This window comes from Pocillopora damicornis, chromosome 9, assembly GCF_964200805.1.
Source record: "Pocillopora damicornis chromosome 9, jaPocDami1.2, whole genome shotgun sequence".
NCBI lineage: Eukaryota > Metazoa > Cnidaria > Anthozoa > Scleractinia > Pocilloporidae > Pocillopora > Pocillopora damicornis.
In genome coordinates this window covers 6,822,676-6,840,859 of record NC_142678.1, presented here as the reverse complement: position 1 = coordinate 6,840,859, position 18,184 = coordinate 6,822,676, and the positions used below count along the sequence as shown (strand labels likewise).

General features: G+C 37.6%; 1 protein-coding gene across 1 annotated transcript; it reads right to left on the bottom strand.

Moving 5' to 3' along the window:
- Nucleotides 1-667: 667 nt before the first annotated feature.
- On the bottom strand, nucleotides 668-17,186 carry LOC149039875 (uncharacterized). Its single transcript, XM_089183200.1, has 19 exons — nucleotides 17,087-17,186; nucleotides 12,387-12,719; nucleotides 10,822-11,591; nucleotides 10,664-10,723; nucleotides 9,988-10,186; nucleotides 9,603-9,710; nucleotides 9,338-9,407; nucleotides 5,177-5,267; nucleotides 5,010-5,059; nucleotides 4,352-4,478; nucleotides 4,156-4,259; nucleotides 3,958-4,060; nucleotides 3,605-3,755; nucleotides 3,398-3,479; nucleotides 2,886-2,952; nucleotides 2,640-2,722; nucleotides 1,921-2,041; nucleotides 1,496-1,537; nucleotides 668-1,371 (listed from the first exon to the last, which is right to left on the bottom strand). The coding sequence occupies exons 1-19, from the start codon at nucleotides 17,184-17,186 to the stop codon at nucleotides 1,171-1,173; spliced, it is 2,862 nt and encodes a 953-aa protein (XP_089039326.1). The 3' UTR covers nucleotides 668-1,170.
- Nucleotides 17,187-18,184: the final 998 nt, after the last annotated feature.

Below are 18,184 nucleotides of genomic sequence, written 5' to 3'. Positions count from 1 at the left end.
ACTTTAAAAATTGGGGAATATCGCTTAGATAATATTCTTGAATATCACCCAATTTTAGCTGGGGGATATTCGGTCACGCGAGCAGAGATATTTGAAGGATCATCAATACAAATATATTTCGCTAAGAACGATTTAAACCACACCCCGTGATTGGAGAATGCCATTAGCTGTGGGTTATTCTAAGTTACTCAGAGACATTTTTACCAGCCACCTTTCTTGGATGGTGATAAAGAAAGGTTCTACTCCACCGTATTTCTCCGGTTAAATAGTATGCACCAACGTCTAAAGGCCCACCTAGTAAGCATTAACACCAGCTGGATAAGATGTACTAATTACGATGCTGTTCCGATTTTTCAAGCCTTGCCGCCTCAATAAGCAATAGATGACCTCGAATGCATACAAAAGGGGGCTTTTTCCTTCGTTCACGCCGCCTTATCTTGTAAGCAAACGTTTTTTGGCAACGCCTGACCAGTAGAGTTCTGCCCACTCCGGTCACATGGTTTCTTAGACGAAACAGCCCCCATTATCTTGTACCCTCCTTGCACCATTCTTCCCAACATAACTTTAGCAATGCAATAACTTTTTTGATGTCAAGGAGTGGGAGCCAGGAATAGTTTTATCTCGCATAAATGCATCTGGGTAAACTCTTGTTACAGACAACCGTCAATTTCTTCTCTTTTTCATAGCATTTTATTTTCCTGTCTAACGATAACAATAACCTAAAGATTTTCAAAGCGTGACGGAGTCTTGCTCTGTATAATAATGTTTAGAAGTCTATCCTAAAATGTAGGTAATCTAGCATCTGGCTACGATTCATATACAAGTAAAGTATCTAGCTTTCACATATTTACCTGAATAAACGGTGTTGAATTGCCGAGTGGTTAACTATTCTATTCACTCAGACCTAATCCTCTAAGTTACCTCAGTTTAAGAATGCGATAGGCCAGATCACTTAATTACTCTGATAAATAAACGTCACCAGCCTCTACCTCTTCATGAAAGACTTATTAACTTTTTTTTTTCTAATTTACAAAAACAATCCAACCAAGCAGAAGGACATTGGAAACTGATCAGTTGCGACTGGATAATTATCGTGGCTAAAAAAAAACCTTGGAACATAACAATCGGCTTTTACCCGCCGCCTATTGAATCCATTAGTTAATGATATTCCTATTTCAACTCATATTCGCTGAATGGGTGCAATTTAGTTGCCCACACTGCACCACCATCAGTTGGATTCATCTTTACATTCTTTTTGGTTGAGTTTCTGTTGTTTGGAGATGGGGAAACAGCATTCATTCGAACTTTCATTCGAGCTCTAATCTGACCAATCTTCAATATTTTAATTTTGCCTCGCAATCGCTCCCTTATCTGTTAATAAAACATAAGGTAACATGAATCACTTGCTGAGTTCTAAAATCTGGTTATTCAAGTAAGCCACATTCTGTCATGATTTGCACAGTGTTAAGATATTTTTTTTTAGTTTCGATCTTACCTGACTGTTTCTCATACAGTGCAGGATGAAAATCAGGACACCCTACAATACAAATATAATTATGGATAATAAGTCTTTTTTTGTTTGAAATATAATATCATGACAAGTAAAGAGATCTTTGCGAAACAGGGTAGTTATTAACTCAGCTGAACTTAACTTGTAAGTTTAAGAAGGGAAAAAAAACAGACGGTTGAGGGATTGACTGCCCGATGAAATTATTCATTGGCTAAACGGCTATCAAAATGATAAAAAAACTGAAGGAATGACTGATAGATGGATAGGAGAAAGGACTGACTAAAGACTGAAGGTCTCATTACCACATTGATTGACTGATAGAAGGATTTTTTTCATTTGTTTAGAGGCTTCAAGCTCTAACTTTTATCAGCAAGGCTATCTTAATTTTACCAAGGAAATTTACAGCAAACCTGAGTAGAGTTGAGAATGGTGAAGATGTAGGTGAAAGCCTTGTGTAGAGGCGAGAGAAGACCAAACAACCACGTGATGCCAAGAAGGGGAATCATTAGAACACATGTTCTGATGCCAAGTCTACAACAGGACAAATGTTAATTATTTCCAGCTTTCAACTCACTTTAGCTGTTATCGTCATAAGTAAATGTAAAATCATGCAAATAGTACCCTCGGACGCTCGGACGTACAGCAGGCACACCCTTACCCCAACTTTGGTACGAGATGGCGGGGTGGGGGGAGGGAGGGAGGGGGGTTATTTGGAACCCTGAACCCTTATTTTACGCTATTTTGGAAAGTTTTAACCTGGTACATAGATAACCTGTTAGGTCTTTTACAAGATGATGTTAAAATTATGGGATACATATGCAAATTTCGCTGCAAATGTTGCCGTGACCCATTTAACATGGTGCCCGTTTTTAGATTTCTCACTTTTCCACTTTAATTTTTGGCTTCCCATCATTATCAAACATGGCAGGAGAATGGAAAATAAGACTCGATCGGAAAATAAATAGTGAGTTTACTAAACTCTCCTTCTTCAACTTAGAAGCTTAGATTCTCCCGTGGCTAATATCAACCCTTAAACCACGCCTCGCTTGCCATTGTGGACGGTTGCCCGATTAAAGTCTTTTTGATAAAATTAACCAAAAGAAAGAAACGATACAACGCTCCATCTAACCGGACTCGCTGAATCTTGTCGGCTCCTGTTTGCGGCAATGTGGTCAACTCCCTTGTGACACGTGCGAGTATAAAACTGCCGAGCTAAAAAAATCAAAGCAAAAATAAAAAATAAAATGAAAAATAAATACGAATAAAAGAATGGAAAAAAACGACAATGAAGCACCGTGCATGTGCTATAGGTCAAGTATCTTATGATAAAGATACAGTTTTGATATTGAATTGCAAAATCTGAGTTCAAGCTTACAACTCCAGTTGCCGTCAGAAATGCAACAAATATCCAGATCAAGTCATAAGTTGACGACAACCAACAACTAAAAAAGAAGAAAAGAGGAAAGACAATGCTAAGGGAACAAGAAGCTGGCAAAAAATCTCAAATCAAATCAAATGAAAATCAAATCACAGCTCATAATTGAGAACAACTAAAATGACGATAGAATAAAACAAAAGGGAAGAACAAAAAAAACTATCAGGGGGAATGTGGACAAATAATGCGCTATGCTGCATAAAGAAAAAAGAAAAGGAGAATTAAAGTGATATGAGATATGGTATTTCATGGCTGAAAAGGAGTGCAAGAGAAAGAACGAAAGAGGAAATGAACAAGTTCGCAAAAAAAGCAAAAATACAGGTTTCAGCAAAACGAAAGAAAAATATACGTGATTTTTTTTTTTTTTAAATGAAAACCCAAATCAGAGATAAACCAAAACATGGAGAGGAAGCTAAACAGGAGGTAAAGGGAGCGAAAACTTTGTTTCTTACTATTTATTGCTGATGTAGCTTTGAATCCCTCCTCTTCCAATTGCGATGCTGAGAGAAGTGCTGACCATAATGACGGGGAAACCTTCACACACAAAGAAAAGGGGGAGGTCAAAGTTCGCGGGAAATCATATCAGGAACAAACCGATTCAAAATACGATAAATCAGCATTAAAAATAAGAAAAGTCATTATAGATAAAAGGACAATACCCCATGCCATGACGTGATACACTATCAACCTATTGCTGATGTTGTAAACTTTCACAATAAACAAGTAAAAGTAGATTCCTTCCACTAGCATCCAGCAAAAAGCAGCCATCAGGAAATATTGTGTAAGAACTGCTGTTGTGATGCAAATGGCCTGCAAAAAAAGGAAAAAACGATTTTCCTGTTCTTTTCTTTTTCTCGTTCTTCATAAATTTTAAAAGTTTTTTAAATAATTTCATTTAATAAATTTCAAATTCGCAATAGATACCAAAATATTTTTAAAAAGGTCCTGATAATGTTGATGGTGAGGCCTGTAAAAAGATTAATTAATGTGAATGTGAGTAGAAGTCACTTACTGGGTTATCCATGGCGTGCATTCCAGCGAAAAAGCTTATTTGACCAGCACCGAGCGATGCGGCGAGACTCAGTCGTATTTGAGGGAGAGGTTGATGAACATCTCTAATTTAAGAAAAATATACCACGGTGATTTCTATATATTTCTTTGATAGTTTCAACCAATGAAAGGCATAAGAAACTTGACATTGATTACTCACGCGAACAAGGAATACATGATTATAGTAAGGATCATTCCGATGATGGAAAGGCTTAATCCTAGGTAGGTGATAATCTCCAGGATATCTTCGTCCTTCTGAGACAGCTGTGTAACAAATCAGAAACAGAGGGAATAACATCTTTATCAATTTAATGAACATACGAGCAATGCTTAAAAAATTTTTCAAAACGTAATACCACACTGTCATTTCTGTAGTCAACTAAGACAGCAAAATGAGTCAAATGATTGCAGCTGCAGACTGTTTCTTCTGAGTTGCTTTGGGATGTAACTATATGACATCCATCTTTCGAAAATCCATCTTGTCTGAAAAATATAACGAGATAATTAAACCATTAAATACTTAAAGTAATAGGCAATTAATATGATGAAATATTAAATGGCTTTCATTTTACTTACTGGGATTGTTCACTTAACCCGGTTGAAAACTGGATTCAGAGTTGGTAAGTTATTTGTTGGTTATTTGTGCCTTTTTAACGTCACGCTTGCCTTTTGGCTTTGATGGATTTTGAGTTCATCACTCCGAAACAAGAGTAAGTTGGGGCGATAACCGGTGTAGGAAATCGAGGTAAACTCTCAAAGTACAGTTCCTTCATTAGTATTTCGTAAAAACTTAACGATAAGACTTCTGCTCTTGTTGAGGAAACGTTCTTTATTATCAACAACCACAGATTGCACTTCCTTTCAAGACCACTCCCACCAGTTGGACCGTTACGCGAACTTGTGATGAATGATGTTAATTCTTCTTTGCAATTCGAAATTCAATCAATTCAGAAAAAAGGATGGAACAATGGTTTATTTTGTGTCATGGTGATGTCAGTTGTTTTCCCGTTTTACCTATTGCTGAGGCCACTCCAGAACATGCAATGCTTCTCACTTGGGTCATTCTGAAAGAGGATTCAAGTTAAATCATTTGAAATGATACATCAACTGAGCCTGAACTTATTGAAACTGAAACTGATCTAAACTGAACCGAATGAATTTAATTTTGCTTTTGTTATTACCTTCAGGTTCCTGAACTTCAAGATTACATGTTCTTGTAACTTTTCTGGTTTGGGATCCATAGCAGCCATCATAATCCTAGTTACCACATGCCTAAACGAGTAAACAAAATACTGCATATGTGACCCTCCATATGATTTAAGGAACAAATGTGATAGCACGCTCTCAACATGATTCCACTTGAAAAAAAAAAGAAACTGGCTATAACACGCTTGCTTAGCACGCTAGAGCACTCTTTAATGAGCTTAGGCATGCTATTCTTTCATATAACAAACTACAACCAATCGAGCGTGCGCCGTTGAGCAATGTAGCGTGAGTAGGCAAACACGCAAGGCGTGTCAACCATCGAATACAAAAGCTAGCGTGTGACCGGACACAGCACGCTACCGTGTAACCTATTGTGTAGCACGCATGTTAACTAACGTAAAGCTGGAGTAATAATTACACAGTCAACGTACTCTCATTATTGCAGTAATACTACGGGGTCAATTTTAAAAACCGAAGCTCGTAGCGATGTTTTATAATAATCAACTTCCTCCTGATCACAAAAACAAAGTTGCATGAAACATTTGGCCACAAACAAGTTTTAAGTATTTCAAGCAGACACGTCAATTACTTGGTTCATATGGAGAAGCACAAACAACTCAGCATGTCCAAGATATTCATTAATCACCATAACATAGAGCCATGAATGGCCAAAAAGTTCTTGTGAAAATGTGCTGCATCGGATGGCCAAGGCGATTTTAAGGGGGAGGGTAAACAAAACCAAAAGCGCGAAATAATATTATTATCGACTCTTTGTTTCCGATAGCGTTAAGGAACTCAAACGAATGGCAGCCAGTCACATCCCTTAAAATGAATTCAATTAAATTAACGCAGTAAAGAAATAGGCTTTTTCAACAGCAATGAATCGAAAACAAAAATAATAATAATAATAATAATAAAAAAAGAACCTCGAAGACTTCAGGATGAAAAAGAAAATTCAGAAAGGGAAGTTTTCATTGAACTTGAAAGCGTAGTGAAAGACATGGTAAGAATATTGTCTCGAATATCTTTGAGAAACATCTGTTAGCACATTGCGTCTTCTGAAGTACTACAATGGAGCAAAATATAAGCGATATCTAATCGAACGTTCGGAAATCCGACCAATTCGAAAAGGAATAGTTCGATTGCCAAACTCAGTCGAACATAATCGAACTCGTAATAAAGTTTTGTCAATCGATCGTTGGATTGCCGAGCACCTGTTTGCTGATTGTTTTTCGGGGAAGGGTAAACAAAACCAAAAGTGAGAAATAATGTTATTTTCTACTGACTCTTTACTCCCGAGAGTGCTACGAAACTTCCAACGAATGGTAGTCATACGCTTAGTCACGCGCTCAATCACGTGCCTTAAACTCAATTCAATTCGAACTCACAATAAAGTTTTGTAATCGATCATTCGATTGCCGGACACCTGTTGGCTGATTATGAAAGAGATGCCGGTTTGAACAAAATCGACCAAAAACTATGAAAAAAATTCTGGTCCCCTTTAATTAATTTGAGAAGAGTAATCTTACTCTCGCTCGCAAACAAATTGTAAACATACAAAATTCTGTCCCATAATATGAATCAACGATGTCAAGAGTGAGTCGAGTTATAAAATTACTCGTCAGCGTTTTTAGTCTCTTAATTACGTTCCTTGTTTTGCCCTCTTAAGAGGCTGTCTCTCTTATTTCCACCCGGTCAATTTTGCGTCAAAAATAATTTTTCCTGAAACTCTGTCAACAGAAAGACTTTACCTAAGAATGAACTAAATTAGATTTGGTTTGATTCGAAATAATTTTCTGACTGCATTAGGGGCCATAATTATTTTCCAGTCCGTAGGGACCGTCGCAACGTCTCGAAAATTGAAAAATAGGCATATTTTGTAAGATTCTAAAATATTCGATTCGCATAGTTAAGCCACAGAATTTATATCAGATTGCTGAAAAACCTTTCTAGTTTGCCAAGAAAGGTAGAATTTTCCCTCTCAATATATTTGAAAAGGCGAATTTTAGTATATTCTGACCACTAGAAATCGCCATCGGCCAATGGCCGTAAATAACCTTGATTTAGACGTTAAGTTTTGGGATTTGGGACCTGGTTGACGATTCTATCCTACACAGTTGTTAAGTTTAGACCTTTATAGGTTAAAAAAATGCAAAAACCCGTGTACGTTTTCGATTTTTTAAAAATCATGACCGTTTGAATCAGCACATGTACGAGCATTCGCGATTTTTTCGCCTACACCAAAATCGAACCACTAGAGCAGATTTCGTCATAAATACAGCTTACTCGCTTTGCAGCCCGGCTTCATGGCTCACTTCAGAATTTTTCTAATAACCGAATTAGTGAAATCCATGATAACTTCAACAAATAGCTAGGTATTGCCTTCGAAAAGTAGGCGGCATCCATCGTGATTCGTGGTATCAAAACAAATGTCGGAATTGGCCACATTTCGCGGTGAATCACTCATTTAACATCGTTGCAGAGCTGAATTTTTTCCAAAATCAGAATATAAACTCTCCATGTCTGGAAGCTGAGGGAGAAATGAAGGTTTTAGGTTTCTGAAGTGAAGAAATAATCGCTTAAATTTAGGTCCAGTTCGATGTTATACTGTTCTCACAAAAAAACTTGACACATGCTTTGAAAACTTGACACATGCTTCGTATGAACAGATGTTATAAGTGTTGCTTTTGGTAAATTTTCAATCGATTTCATCAAAACATTTCACTGACTACTAGATATTATAATATAATACACTATAACAACGCCGTGTCAAAGCATGTGTCAAGTTTTTAACACGTTGGTAGCCGATTTCTCTGGCTATTGACAGGTTGCTGTTCTGTGGACACAATCGACGCGGAACCGAGAGAAGCAAGCTCAGGATATTTGAAATTGATTTATTAACTATATGATATCAAACTCCAGGTAAAAGCATTTATTCTTTTCGTCCAAAATTTTTCTCCCCAAATGTTACATTGGGATACAAAACAAAACCATACGGCACAACGTACGGCACAAGCTATCAGCGGTCTTCTCTTTTGTGCGGACCTTTGTGAGAACAGTATAACATCGAACTGGACCTAAATTTAAGCGATTATTTCTTCACTTCAGAAGCCTAAAACCTTCATTTCGCCTTTTCAAATATATTGAGATGGCAAATTCTAACTTTCTTGGCAAACTAGAAAGGTTTTTCAGCAATCTGATATAAATTCTGTGGCTTAACTATGCGAATCAAATATTTTACAATCTTACAAAATATGCCTATTTTTCAATTTTCGAGACGTTGCGATGGTCCCTACGGACTGGAAAATAATTATGGCCCCTAATGCAGTCAGAAAATTATTTCGAATCAAACCAAATCTAATTTGGTTCTTTCCTAGGTAAAGTCTTTCTGTTGACAGAGTTTCAGGAAAATTTACTTTTGACGCAAAATTGACCGGGTGGAAATAAGAGAGACAGCCTCTTAAGAATTTATGGCACACGCATGGCCTCTCATTGTGATTCAAAAGACGGCGAAGCAAACTTTTGGCGAAGGCAATGTCAGGTAACGTGTTTTACTCTCATCAAGTTTCTCGTATCGAAACGTGTCACTCGTGTTCCCGTTGGCTGGCTCAGCTTCAGTGAAAAGCACATCAACGCACGCCAATGCAAGTATATCAATTAAAATGGAAATACACAACGGTCATGTTTTTGGTTTACTGCGTGGATAATGACCGGCTAGCAGCTTTAATTTACCAATGTGACCATAAAAGTTAATTTTTAGGATGCATTAAATATATTACACCAGCTTAAATTTGGGAAAGTTCAGACTGGGAGCCTGACTCTGATTAGATCATCACGTCCATAATGGTTCTTTTAACGAAACGTACCTCCGAGTCTGACATTTAGGTAATTAAGCAAGGAGACTAACAGTTTTCATTATCTCGTCGTTTGTCCATTTCAGCGCGATAGAAAAAAATCGTTTCACGTTTCTACTATTTCAATTTTCCATCTATGGGGCTTTTATGAACATGGACGGAGGGGTGCACAATTGGAAAATAAATATTTGAAAAAAATTATTCTTCGAAACTATGTCTATAGTGCATAAAAACTATCTTCTTACTGGCAGCTAATGTCAGATATTTAAACCATTCGCGTACCTTGTTTTATCATGACCTTTTTGGATTAAATCATGTAGATCCTTGTACACACACCCAACTATTACTGATCCTAAAAGAGAGCAGAACAAAATTCCAGGTAGGTTAAATGTGGGCTAATGTAAGTTTCCAATGATCGCACTCTCTTGAAGATGCTATACATGTACGAGTTAATCAAATTAACTTTGATGATTATCCAATAAGACACTGATGAGTCAAATAATTAATGGATATTGAATGTAAAAATATAATGGCAATGTATACAAACCATTGTCGGCAAAATTCCCTGAGGAAATATTAATAGATGCTTGCCATTCGTGTTTCTCCAGATAGAAGTTACTTGCATTTTGTCTGTAAACTTTTTGAATACCAAGGACTTTCGAAAGAAAGGGAAAAAAATTAATGTTGATATAAGCGACGGTCAGATTCATGAAATCAATCAACAAAACTCATTCAGACTTTTTTTCCGTCATGAAATCAGTTAGTCATTTAATCTCCCAGAGCTTCAGAGAGACAGTCAGTCACTGTCAGCCAGTCAGTCAGTAAGTCGACTAGTCACTTACTCAGTCACTCACTCTCTTGATTAGTCAGACAGCTACTGAATAGATGATCAATTATCACAAATCTGAAGAGACAGCCATGCAGATACTCACTTATGTTGTCGCGAACGATCCTTTTTGAACTCTTTGTTCCACTTAGATGGTGTTTGCCATAGCTAAGAACAAATTTCTCGAAGGCGACTGCCACCTTAAAAATGGACTCCGTTCTGAGTTCATCTACTCCAGACTGTTCTTCTCCGGGAGTCGCTTTTTGATATTTAGTGGTGAAGTTTCCAAACACATTTACAGCTTCCTGTAAGTCCATGAATTACACATTATTTAGTTGTTTTACCTTTTCTAAGATTCATCACATTGAGATGTAAATCAATTCATTGTGATAATTGGCAAATGCGGCATCAAGAGGCGCTTTCGGTTCAAAAGCAACAATTATCGAAAAAATGATACCGTAGAGGATTTTCTCGTTTTGGGCAAATCTATATATATATGTCTTTCTGATATATCATAAAATATATGTTTTCAATTGTTCCTCTGAGAGTACGGCTTTTTTCAATAAGATAAGGGAAGGAAAAGGTCACTTAAAAAAACGTTTCGAGTACTAATCACTCTACAACTAATGGTAGAAGATATCTAATCTTTGCGTGGAAATTTTTTGCGCTTACGTATTATATTTTATACCACCTTCAAATCGATTCGATGCTTGTAGCTGCTCTTTCGCTACACTTTTAGATTAAAAAGATGATGTTTTTATATCATTGGTGAAACCACATACCTGTAAGGAATTGTTGCTAGTGATATTTAGGCTACTGAGCTCTGAAACAGCATCATTTGCCTGAGAATAAGAAATGGCAGTGAGATATGTAAGCCATAAAAAGGTTTGGAAAACGAGAAAAAAAATTACATTACGATACATAGATAAGAAAAAATTACCAGCTTTTGTGATGGCGATGGCGATGATGCTAAAAATGGTGCTGAAGAAAATGCTGGCGTTGGTGATGGTGATGATGTTGGTGTTGGTTCTACAGCTGCTCCCGAAGACACTAGAGATGATGATACTGTTGATGATAGAACTGATGAGGATGGTATTGATAATAAAGATCTTCCTGAAGAAATTTTTGGAGATGTTGGTGGTATCGATGATGACGCTAACATTGCGGCCGATGATACTATTAATGACGATGGTTTAAGTGAAAACTTTGGTGCCGATAATACTACTGACGACAAAGTTGTTAGTGATAATACTGCTTTTGATGATACAATTTGTGAAGATGATGCTGGGGATAATTTTTGTACTGATAATAATATTGATGACGAAGATATAGGAAAAACTGTTTCTGCCACGGATGACAATGCTGCAGACGATGATGTTGTTATTTTTGTTACCCTTGAAACTAACGATGACAAAGATTCTGAAGAAACTATTTCTGCTTCCGACGATAATGCTAATGACAATGATGTTATTATCGGCGTTGCTAATTTTGACAGTATTGAGAAGGAGGATGTTGGAGAAACTGTTCCTGCTGGCGACAATAACGGTGATGACGGTGATGTTGTTATTAGTGTCGCTACCCTTAAAGCTACTGATGTCGAGGAAGTTGGAGAAACTGTTTCTGCTGCTGACGATGTTGCTGATGACGAGGATGTTGATAATAATTTTGCTGGTGATGGTACTTTTGATGATACTTCTGATGACGATGATCCTGATCGTGATTTTAAAAAATAAACATCAAGTAAAGTGAATTGTGTTAAACAAACAAGGTCAAAACGGATAAATATTTTAAAGCATAACTTACTTGAAAAAGTAGACATTAGCTGTTCAGGTCAGGTTACTCAGAAAGCTTGCAAAGTATAATTTATATCACCGGGAGACTTAAATGCTGTACCTAACTATATAGCTGTATTATGAAAGATCACGGAAGGGAATTTTGAATATATATTATTCTATAATAATAGATCGATTTCCTAGCTATTTGAGTCCTGGTTTACGGAGAATTTCAGACTTTTAATTAAGTTTCTGTAGCTAATTATTATTTTTTTTTTTTTCGCAAAACCAGATCATTAAAAATTTTAATTTAATATTTCCTTACCAATTCACTTTCTTTTCGTGAGAAACGTTATCTTTAGCGTAATACGTATTAAACAATTTTTAGCCACTATTAGGTTTTAGGTCGGTTCAATAAACATGCTGTTTCTAGGCTACATTTGCTTTAATTTTTTTCTTTTAATACAAAAACCCTTCTTCACTTTCTCACGCGCTTCTTGCTCTCGAAGTGCTTTTTCGTGATTAGGAACCTGCCTGAGAAGGTTGGTCCAAGTTCCAGGCCCTAACAAAGGCACGGCGTTGGGTTTTAGTTTCCGAGAATGTTAATTATTCTTTGGTTGAAGACTCACAGAATTTATTGCAATCATATTTTGAGTCAATAACTAAACAACTTGCAGAAATCAAAATTTGTTGACTGTTTAGGGTTGTTGTTGTCTTTTTTTGTAATACCTACCAGGTTTCTTGCCTTTGTGGTTCGGTAGACAACTTGTCTTCTCGCAGGGACATTTGGGAAGTGGTTGACCTTGATATTTTTTTTGTGAAACGTAACAAAAGGTGGTTTTCGGGCTTTCCAGATCACATTTGTAGCACTTATCGTTCTCAGGTACACATACTGTGGATTTTGTACATTTCCAATTCCAATTTTGGCCATTGCCACTCGACGAGCAAATATGGTCGTTGTTATTCGGATGACAAGGACATTGATAGAAGTTGTGAGTCTGTTGAGTAGGAACCTCAACCTCAAGAGAACATGACGATGAAGGATTTTTACCTTTTGAGGACGCCACTGAAAAGAAATTGCAATGAGCTGGAGACACAATCATGAATCACTTAAAAAAGGCAAAACAAATCCAACTAAACTTGCTAAACTTAAACAGTCCTTAATCCTTCGGGTGCATACGAGATAATTGTTCGAGTTTAAAAAATGAGGCTCACAGTGAAGCTTTGTGCACGGTTATAAAATAATGTCTTACTGTGTGGAGCCAAACGAGTGCGTGGCAAGTTATTAAAATACTCAGCGAAGGAATCAAAAAATATAACAGCCATCGAAATAATAAGCAAAAGCATTTGATTTTATTCAGAAATTAAGAACTTGGACTTATGAAATGTTCAAATGCTAAGAAATACACAAATCAAATAGATCTATTTTGAAAATTAACGCCCTATAAGCATAAGCTGCGTTAGCACAGTATGAGTGTAAAATTATGTTACAATGGGATTTCTTATAAGAGGACAGAGGACTACGGACGGCGCTCAATAAAAGTAACATGAAGAAAACAATAATTGATTAAACATTAACGATAATGTTAAACAAATATTACAATAACTGCCAAAAACACGCCAAAAAATTTATCGGAAAGTTTCGGAGATTTCAGAAATATTTCGTATCTCATTTACTGAGCACGTTTTATCTTTGATTTTCTTCTTTGTGAACTTGTATGCCAGTTTCTTCCAAACAAATTCAGGGCAGTTAATTAATAATCCATAGTATGCCTTGGACCTGACGGGGTGGGGACAGACTCAGCTTTCTTCTCACGATCTGGATAATGTTAAGATTTCAGTTTGGAGGGTAGGGAAAGAGTGAGCAAAGTACTATGCTTCGAGCTTCTGGTACTGAACAGTTATCTTTGATTTAGTAGTATTCCATGCCCTGGTTTATATGATCCAAACTGACCGATCAACAGCTTCAGGCACCATGTAAACTGTTTCCGGTTATCCGAGAATCTTTTGGAAAATAATAGTCAAACATTTTTTGCAATTTTCGAAACTTTCCGAACATTATCCAACGAGCTTCTGGCAGGGGTCCGTAGATTTTTCGACAAATTATGACGTCATGTTTAACCGTCGCCCCTCATTTGCATGTTCATACAGATACCTGAAATTATAGTCTCTCCACAGCCGTTTAAATTGTTTTATATTCATCCTTTCCTTTTTTTTTTTTCTATTGTTTTTTTCGAGCAAGGAAGTGTGAGGCAAGCGCCTGTGTTCACGTTCGGTAAATTCTCCGCAGTTTTAAAACCTCTTAAGCTCAAAGTGTAAGCGATATTTCATTTCTCTTAAAATAATTACACATTATCGCATCCACCCTTTGAACAACTGAGCGCTAGATGACTTTTCTTTGCAGTTTCATTTCGCTACGATCTTTAAGAAATAACATAACCAGCTTATAGTTCTGAAAGAGTGAAAAGTCAATTCTATAGAATTCTGCGTAACTTTTTCTCACTCGCGATTCGTTGAAAGATAAAAAACAAAGACAAAACAAACAACAAACGGAAACATAGCGGTTTACTTACTCAGCGCAAAAATTGCCGACAGGGATACAAACATTTCCGGATATAAAGTTCCATTTAGCATCCTAACCAACCTTAGACCTCTATGATATACCAACCACGGTATATTATTGACGTTTCTTTAGTTCCCGATTAGTGAGCCCCTGAGCGGTATCTTTCCCAAGGAATTCCAAACAATTTCTGAAAAGGCACAGAGCGATGTATATCTCGGGGCCGAAAATTGCCACCGTACCGACAAAAATCGGAAAACGTTTATTTATAACGGACCAGTTAGAGCTAAGACTCTCAGCAAAAGGTGTTAAGCATTGTTTTGACTAAAAGAAAGATAAATTTATCGGCTTGAAAATTGCTTTTTAGGTGTCAAAATGCAGAAAATACTCGTGCGCTTGTATAGATTAGATAATAACTTTCTTTGATCACAATAAACTAAAAATTTTAGCAACTCTTTCTCTAAACGACAATAGTGTTATGCAAATGCTAGGATAATTTGATCACAATAAACTAAAAATGTTAACAACTCTTTCTCTAAACGACAATAGTGTTATGCAAATGCTAGGATAATTTGAGTCTCCCATCTGTTCCTTTCGGAAACTTCAGGTTAAACACTGTCAGTTAACGCACATCAAAAGCCTTCCACCTGGCTGACTTTCAAAATACCTTATCGTGAGCATTGAAATTTGTGGAGTGTATATATTCTCTTATGTGGGACCTGATCTAGAGTCAAGTCTATTGCAGCTTAAAATTACTTAGATACAGCAAGTTAAACATAGAATAAAACTTTTGGGCATTCCTCATCCTGCGCTGTAGAGAGCTTTGTGAATTTCAGGAATATTCGCCGTCTTGATCGAAACCAACGATAACACAGTCCGACTAACAGACCGGTTTGTAAAGCTTAACAGCCCTAAAACACTTAAAAGTGCAGGAACAAGTATCTGATAGAGTATCAAGATCGATATTGGTCATCATTTTGGCCTTTTTTTAACGAAATGGTTCATATATTCCGGAAAATACGTTTTAATTCCCATATGCAAATTAACTGCAGCCTCCTGGCTGCAACGATCGTGTATATACGATACACATCACAAACAGTTTCCTTAACAACATTTAGCCATTCAAAGAAGTGTTTTTAAGAATGTGGAAACTCGATTGTTGCATCCTTTCTTGAATGCATTACGTAAAATTTCGAGATCCATTTTCTTTAGACAAAATGCGCTAACGGAATCCAGTTTGTTCTGATGAATAAAGTTGTTCATTTCGCTCAAATGTTTTTATCTCGATAAAACACGGTCCGACAGTTTATTAATATCGGGACCAACAACCACCTTAAAATCAAATAATATATAATGAGAGGTTGGTATGTACATTGGAAACAAGTATCCTATCACGTTTACGCCGTTGTATTTGAGATATAGGTGTGCTGAAGAACAAACAAGGAGGGAGAGCTTTCTTATGGTTAGTTTATTATGCAAATTAGCTACAAAAGTTATGCAATGTGTAGTCCAGGACATTATTTTATTTATATATTTGACAAACTTGTTTATTTCTTCCTAATTCAATTAAAATCTGACGGGAACAAAAAGATTCGTCGGGAAGATTTTTAGACAAATCCGAGACAGTGTTTCCTCTACTGTCCCCCAAATTGTTCTCTTTGCGAAATACTGCAACGTTCGTGCGGTTCTAGTAGTGTAATGGAGATATATCCGCCCATTTGGCTAGCTGCCACTTTTAAAAATGCAGCGAAGTTACAGAAGCCAAGTTAATCACGGTGAGAGCGGGAATTCAGCATTTGTCGAGAATTCAGTTCGAGGGAATAACCATCTGCCCGAGGCACAGACACTTACTACGAAGAGTCTGGCGAGGTTCAAGATCGTGCCAATACCCTAGCCATACTGGAAAGTTACAAGTGTGGCGGGCAGCCACGTCATAACCTTCCAAATAGCTGACGAAATAAGACTTATAGTTAAAGAATTCGCCGCTGTAGGAGCACGTAAGTACCAATAGCCTTGTGGCTCTCTCTAGTTCTGTTTCCTCAATTGTCAATACTCCTATAAGTTTTTGTTGTTGTTGGTCACATATCCATTTCCCTTGGTTAATTATTGGTGTCGCAGTCGTAAATACAAAAATGTGTTTTTTATCATCAACCTCTTAGTAAGGATTTAGGCTAAGCTAGATGATGACGATGACGATGATGAAGACGACGAATTATTTATCAGTTGTATTGATGCAATTTTATAGTTCTTTGCACCACTTGCTGGAAGAAGGATTCTGAGCGACTGTTGCTTTTGGGATGGCACAGGTTCAGTCAACTAGGAAGCGGCGGATTCTGAGAGGTTTGTTGGATATTTTATTGTTTCTAAGATACCTCACCACGCAAGGTGTTTATTCGCATGCACGTCATACATCGAAAGCGCATGCCAAGCACGAAACTGAGACAAATATTGTATTGGTGGCTGCAGATTTCCGTGGGATCACACGGTTACCCCTCTTTTCCTTCGTGAATCCCTTTCTTACTGAATCGTTCCTTCAAAGAGACTACATGAAACATCTTGAACGTGTTCAATAATGTCTGTTCATACCATGAATAAGATTGTTTTATCTTATAGAGCGGCCAAAGTTGATGCAAGAACAGCCATAGGAGTACATGCTGCTGAGATGGAGACAACACCATTTCGTCAGATTTCTAACCCTAACAGGAAACCCTTTTCCAGTCCCTGTTGGACTCCAGCAGGTCCTTAAGCAAACAGAGATTCTCGCTTCTTACAATGCTGCGATGTCTTGTGGGAAAAAAGCAGTCCAGCCCAGCGACAGTTCTACATCATGCGTATAAGTACTCGGTTAGCACATTAAAAAAAACTTCACTCACCATATGGAAAGTTGTCTACACGAGAAATACAGGAACGATAGGTCCCGGTCAAGTGACTGAGGAGAAGATACATCATCGCGGTCGCATTAATGTGACCCATGTCGATCATTTCGTCGAGTTCATTAATCGCCCATACTTTTCTCAAGGCATGTCTTACGGAATTAAATTCCTTAACCTAAGCAGTGGCGAAACCATCGAGATACCGAACGCAGTGCGTACCGTGAAGCGGTCTGCGATGATTAGCCAGTACATACAATTCTGTCAGGAGGAGAAGTTTGAACCTCTCAGTCGCACCATTTTATCCAAGATCCTAGAAGCCGGACAAGCCTCACAGAGAGAGTCGTTTCAGGGCCTCGACAATACTGCTGCTGATGGCTCTGCTGGTTTCCGGAAATTGAAATTATTGTCGATGATCTAGAGAAAGGAGGAATGAATAGGCAATGGTGCGCTGAGGTTAAAGAAAGGCTTAAGAGTAGAAAACGCCACTTAAAGACCAACTATCGCGTTTACCGAAATACAGAGGAAGGTTTATGTCTGATCATTGCCGCAAGTTCGCTTTTAGTGACGAACAAGATCCCGACTTCCGGGAGAAATGCTCCCATCAACACACAGAAAACTGTAACGAGTGTCAAAATCTGCGAAATGTCCTAGATGAAGTCGAAGATAAACTTCGAGGTCCTTTTTAAATCCCTTACGGCAGTGAACGGTCTGCTATACGACTTCAAACTGGCACAGACAGATATTTTAGAGTGGAAGTCTCATATTGTTCGCTCTGTAAACCAGGATGCAGCAAAGCAAGATCAGCTGAAGACGATAAGTACCAATCCGAACTGTGCACTGGTAATAATAGAGTGGGCAATGAAGTTCCTTCAGCTTAAATATCGTGAGAAGCAGTCAGATTGGTTTGGCAAGAGAGGATTGAGTTGGCACAACTCGACAGTGATCACACGTGATCCGAACCTTGAAGTAAGACTAGAACTGTGGTCATATGCCCATCTGTTTTACGCATGCCAGCAGAACTAGTTCGCCGTGTGTTCCATCAGAGAATGCACACTGAGAGAAATTAAGACCGAAAAGCCTGACATAACCTGGGTTTAT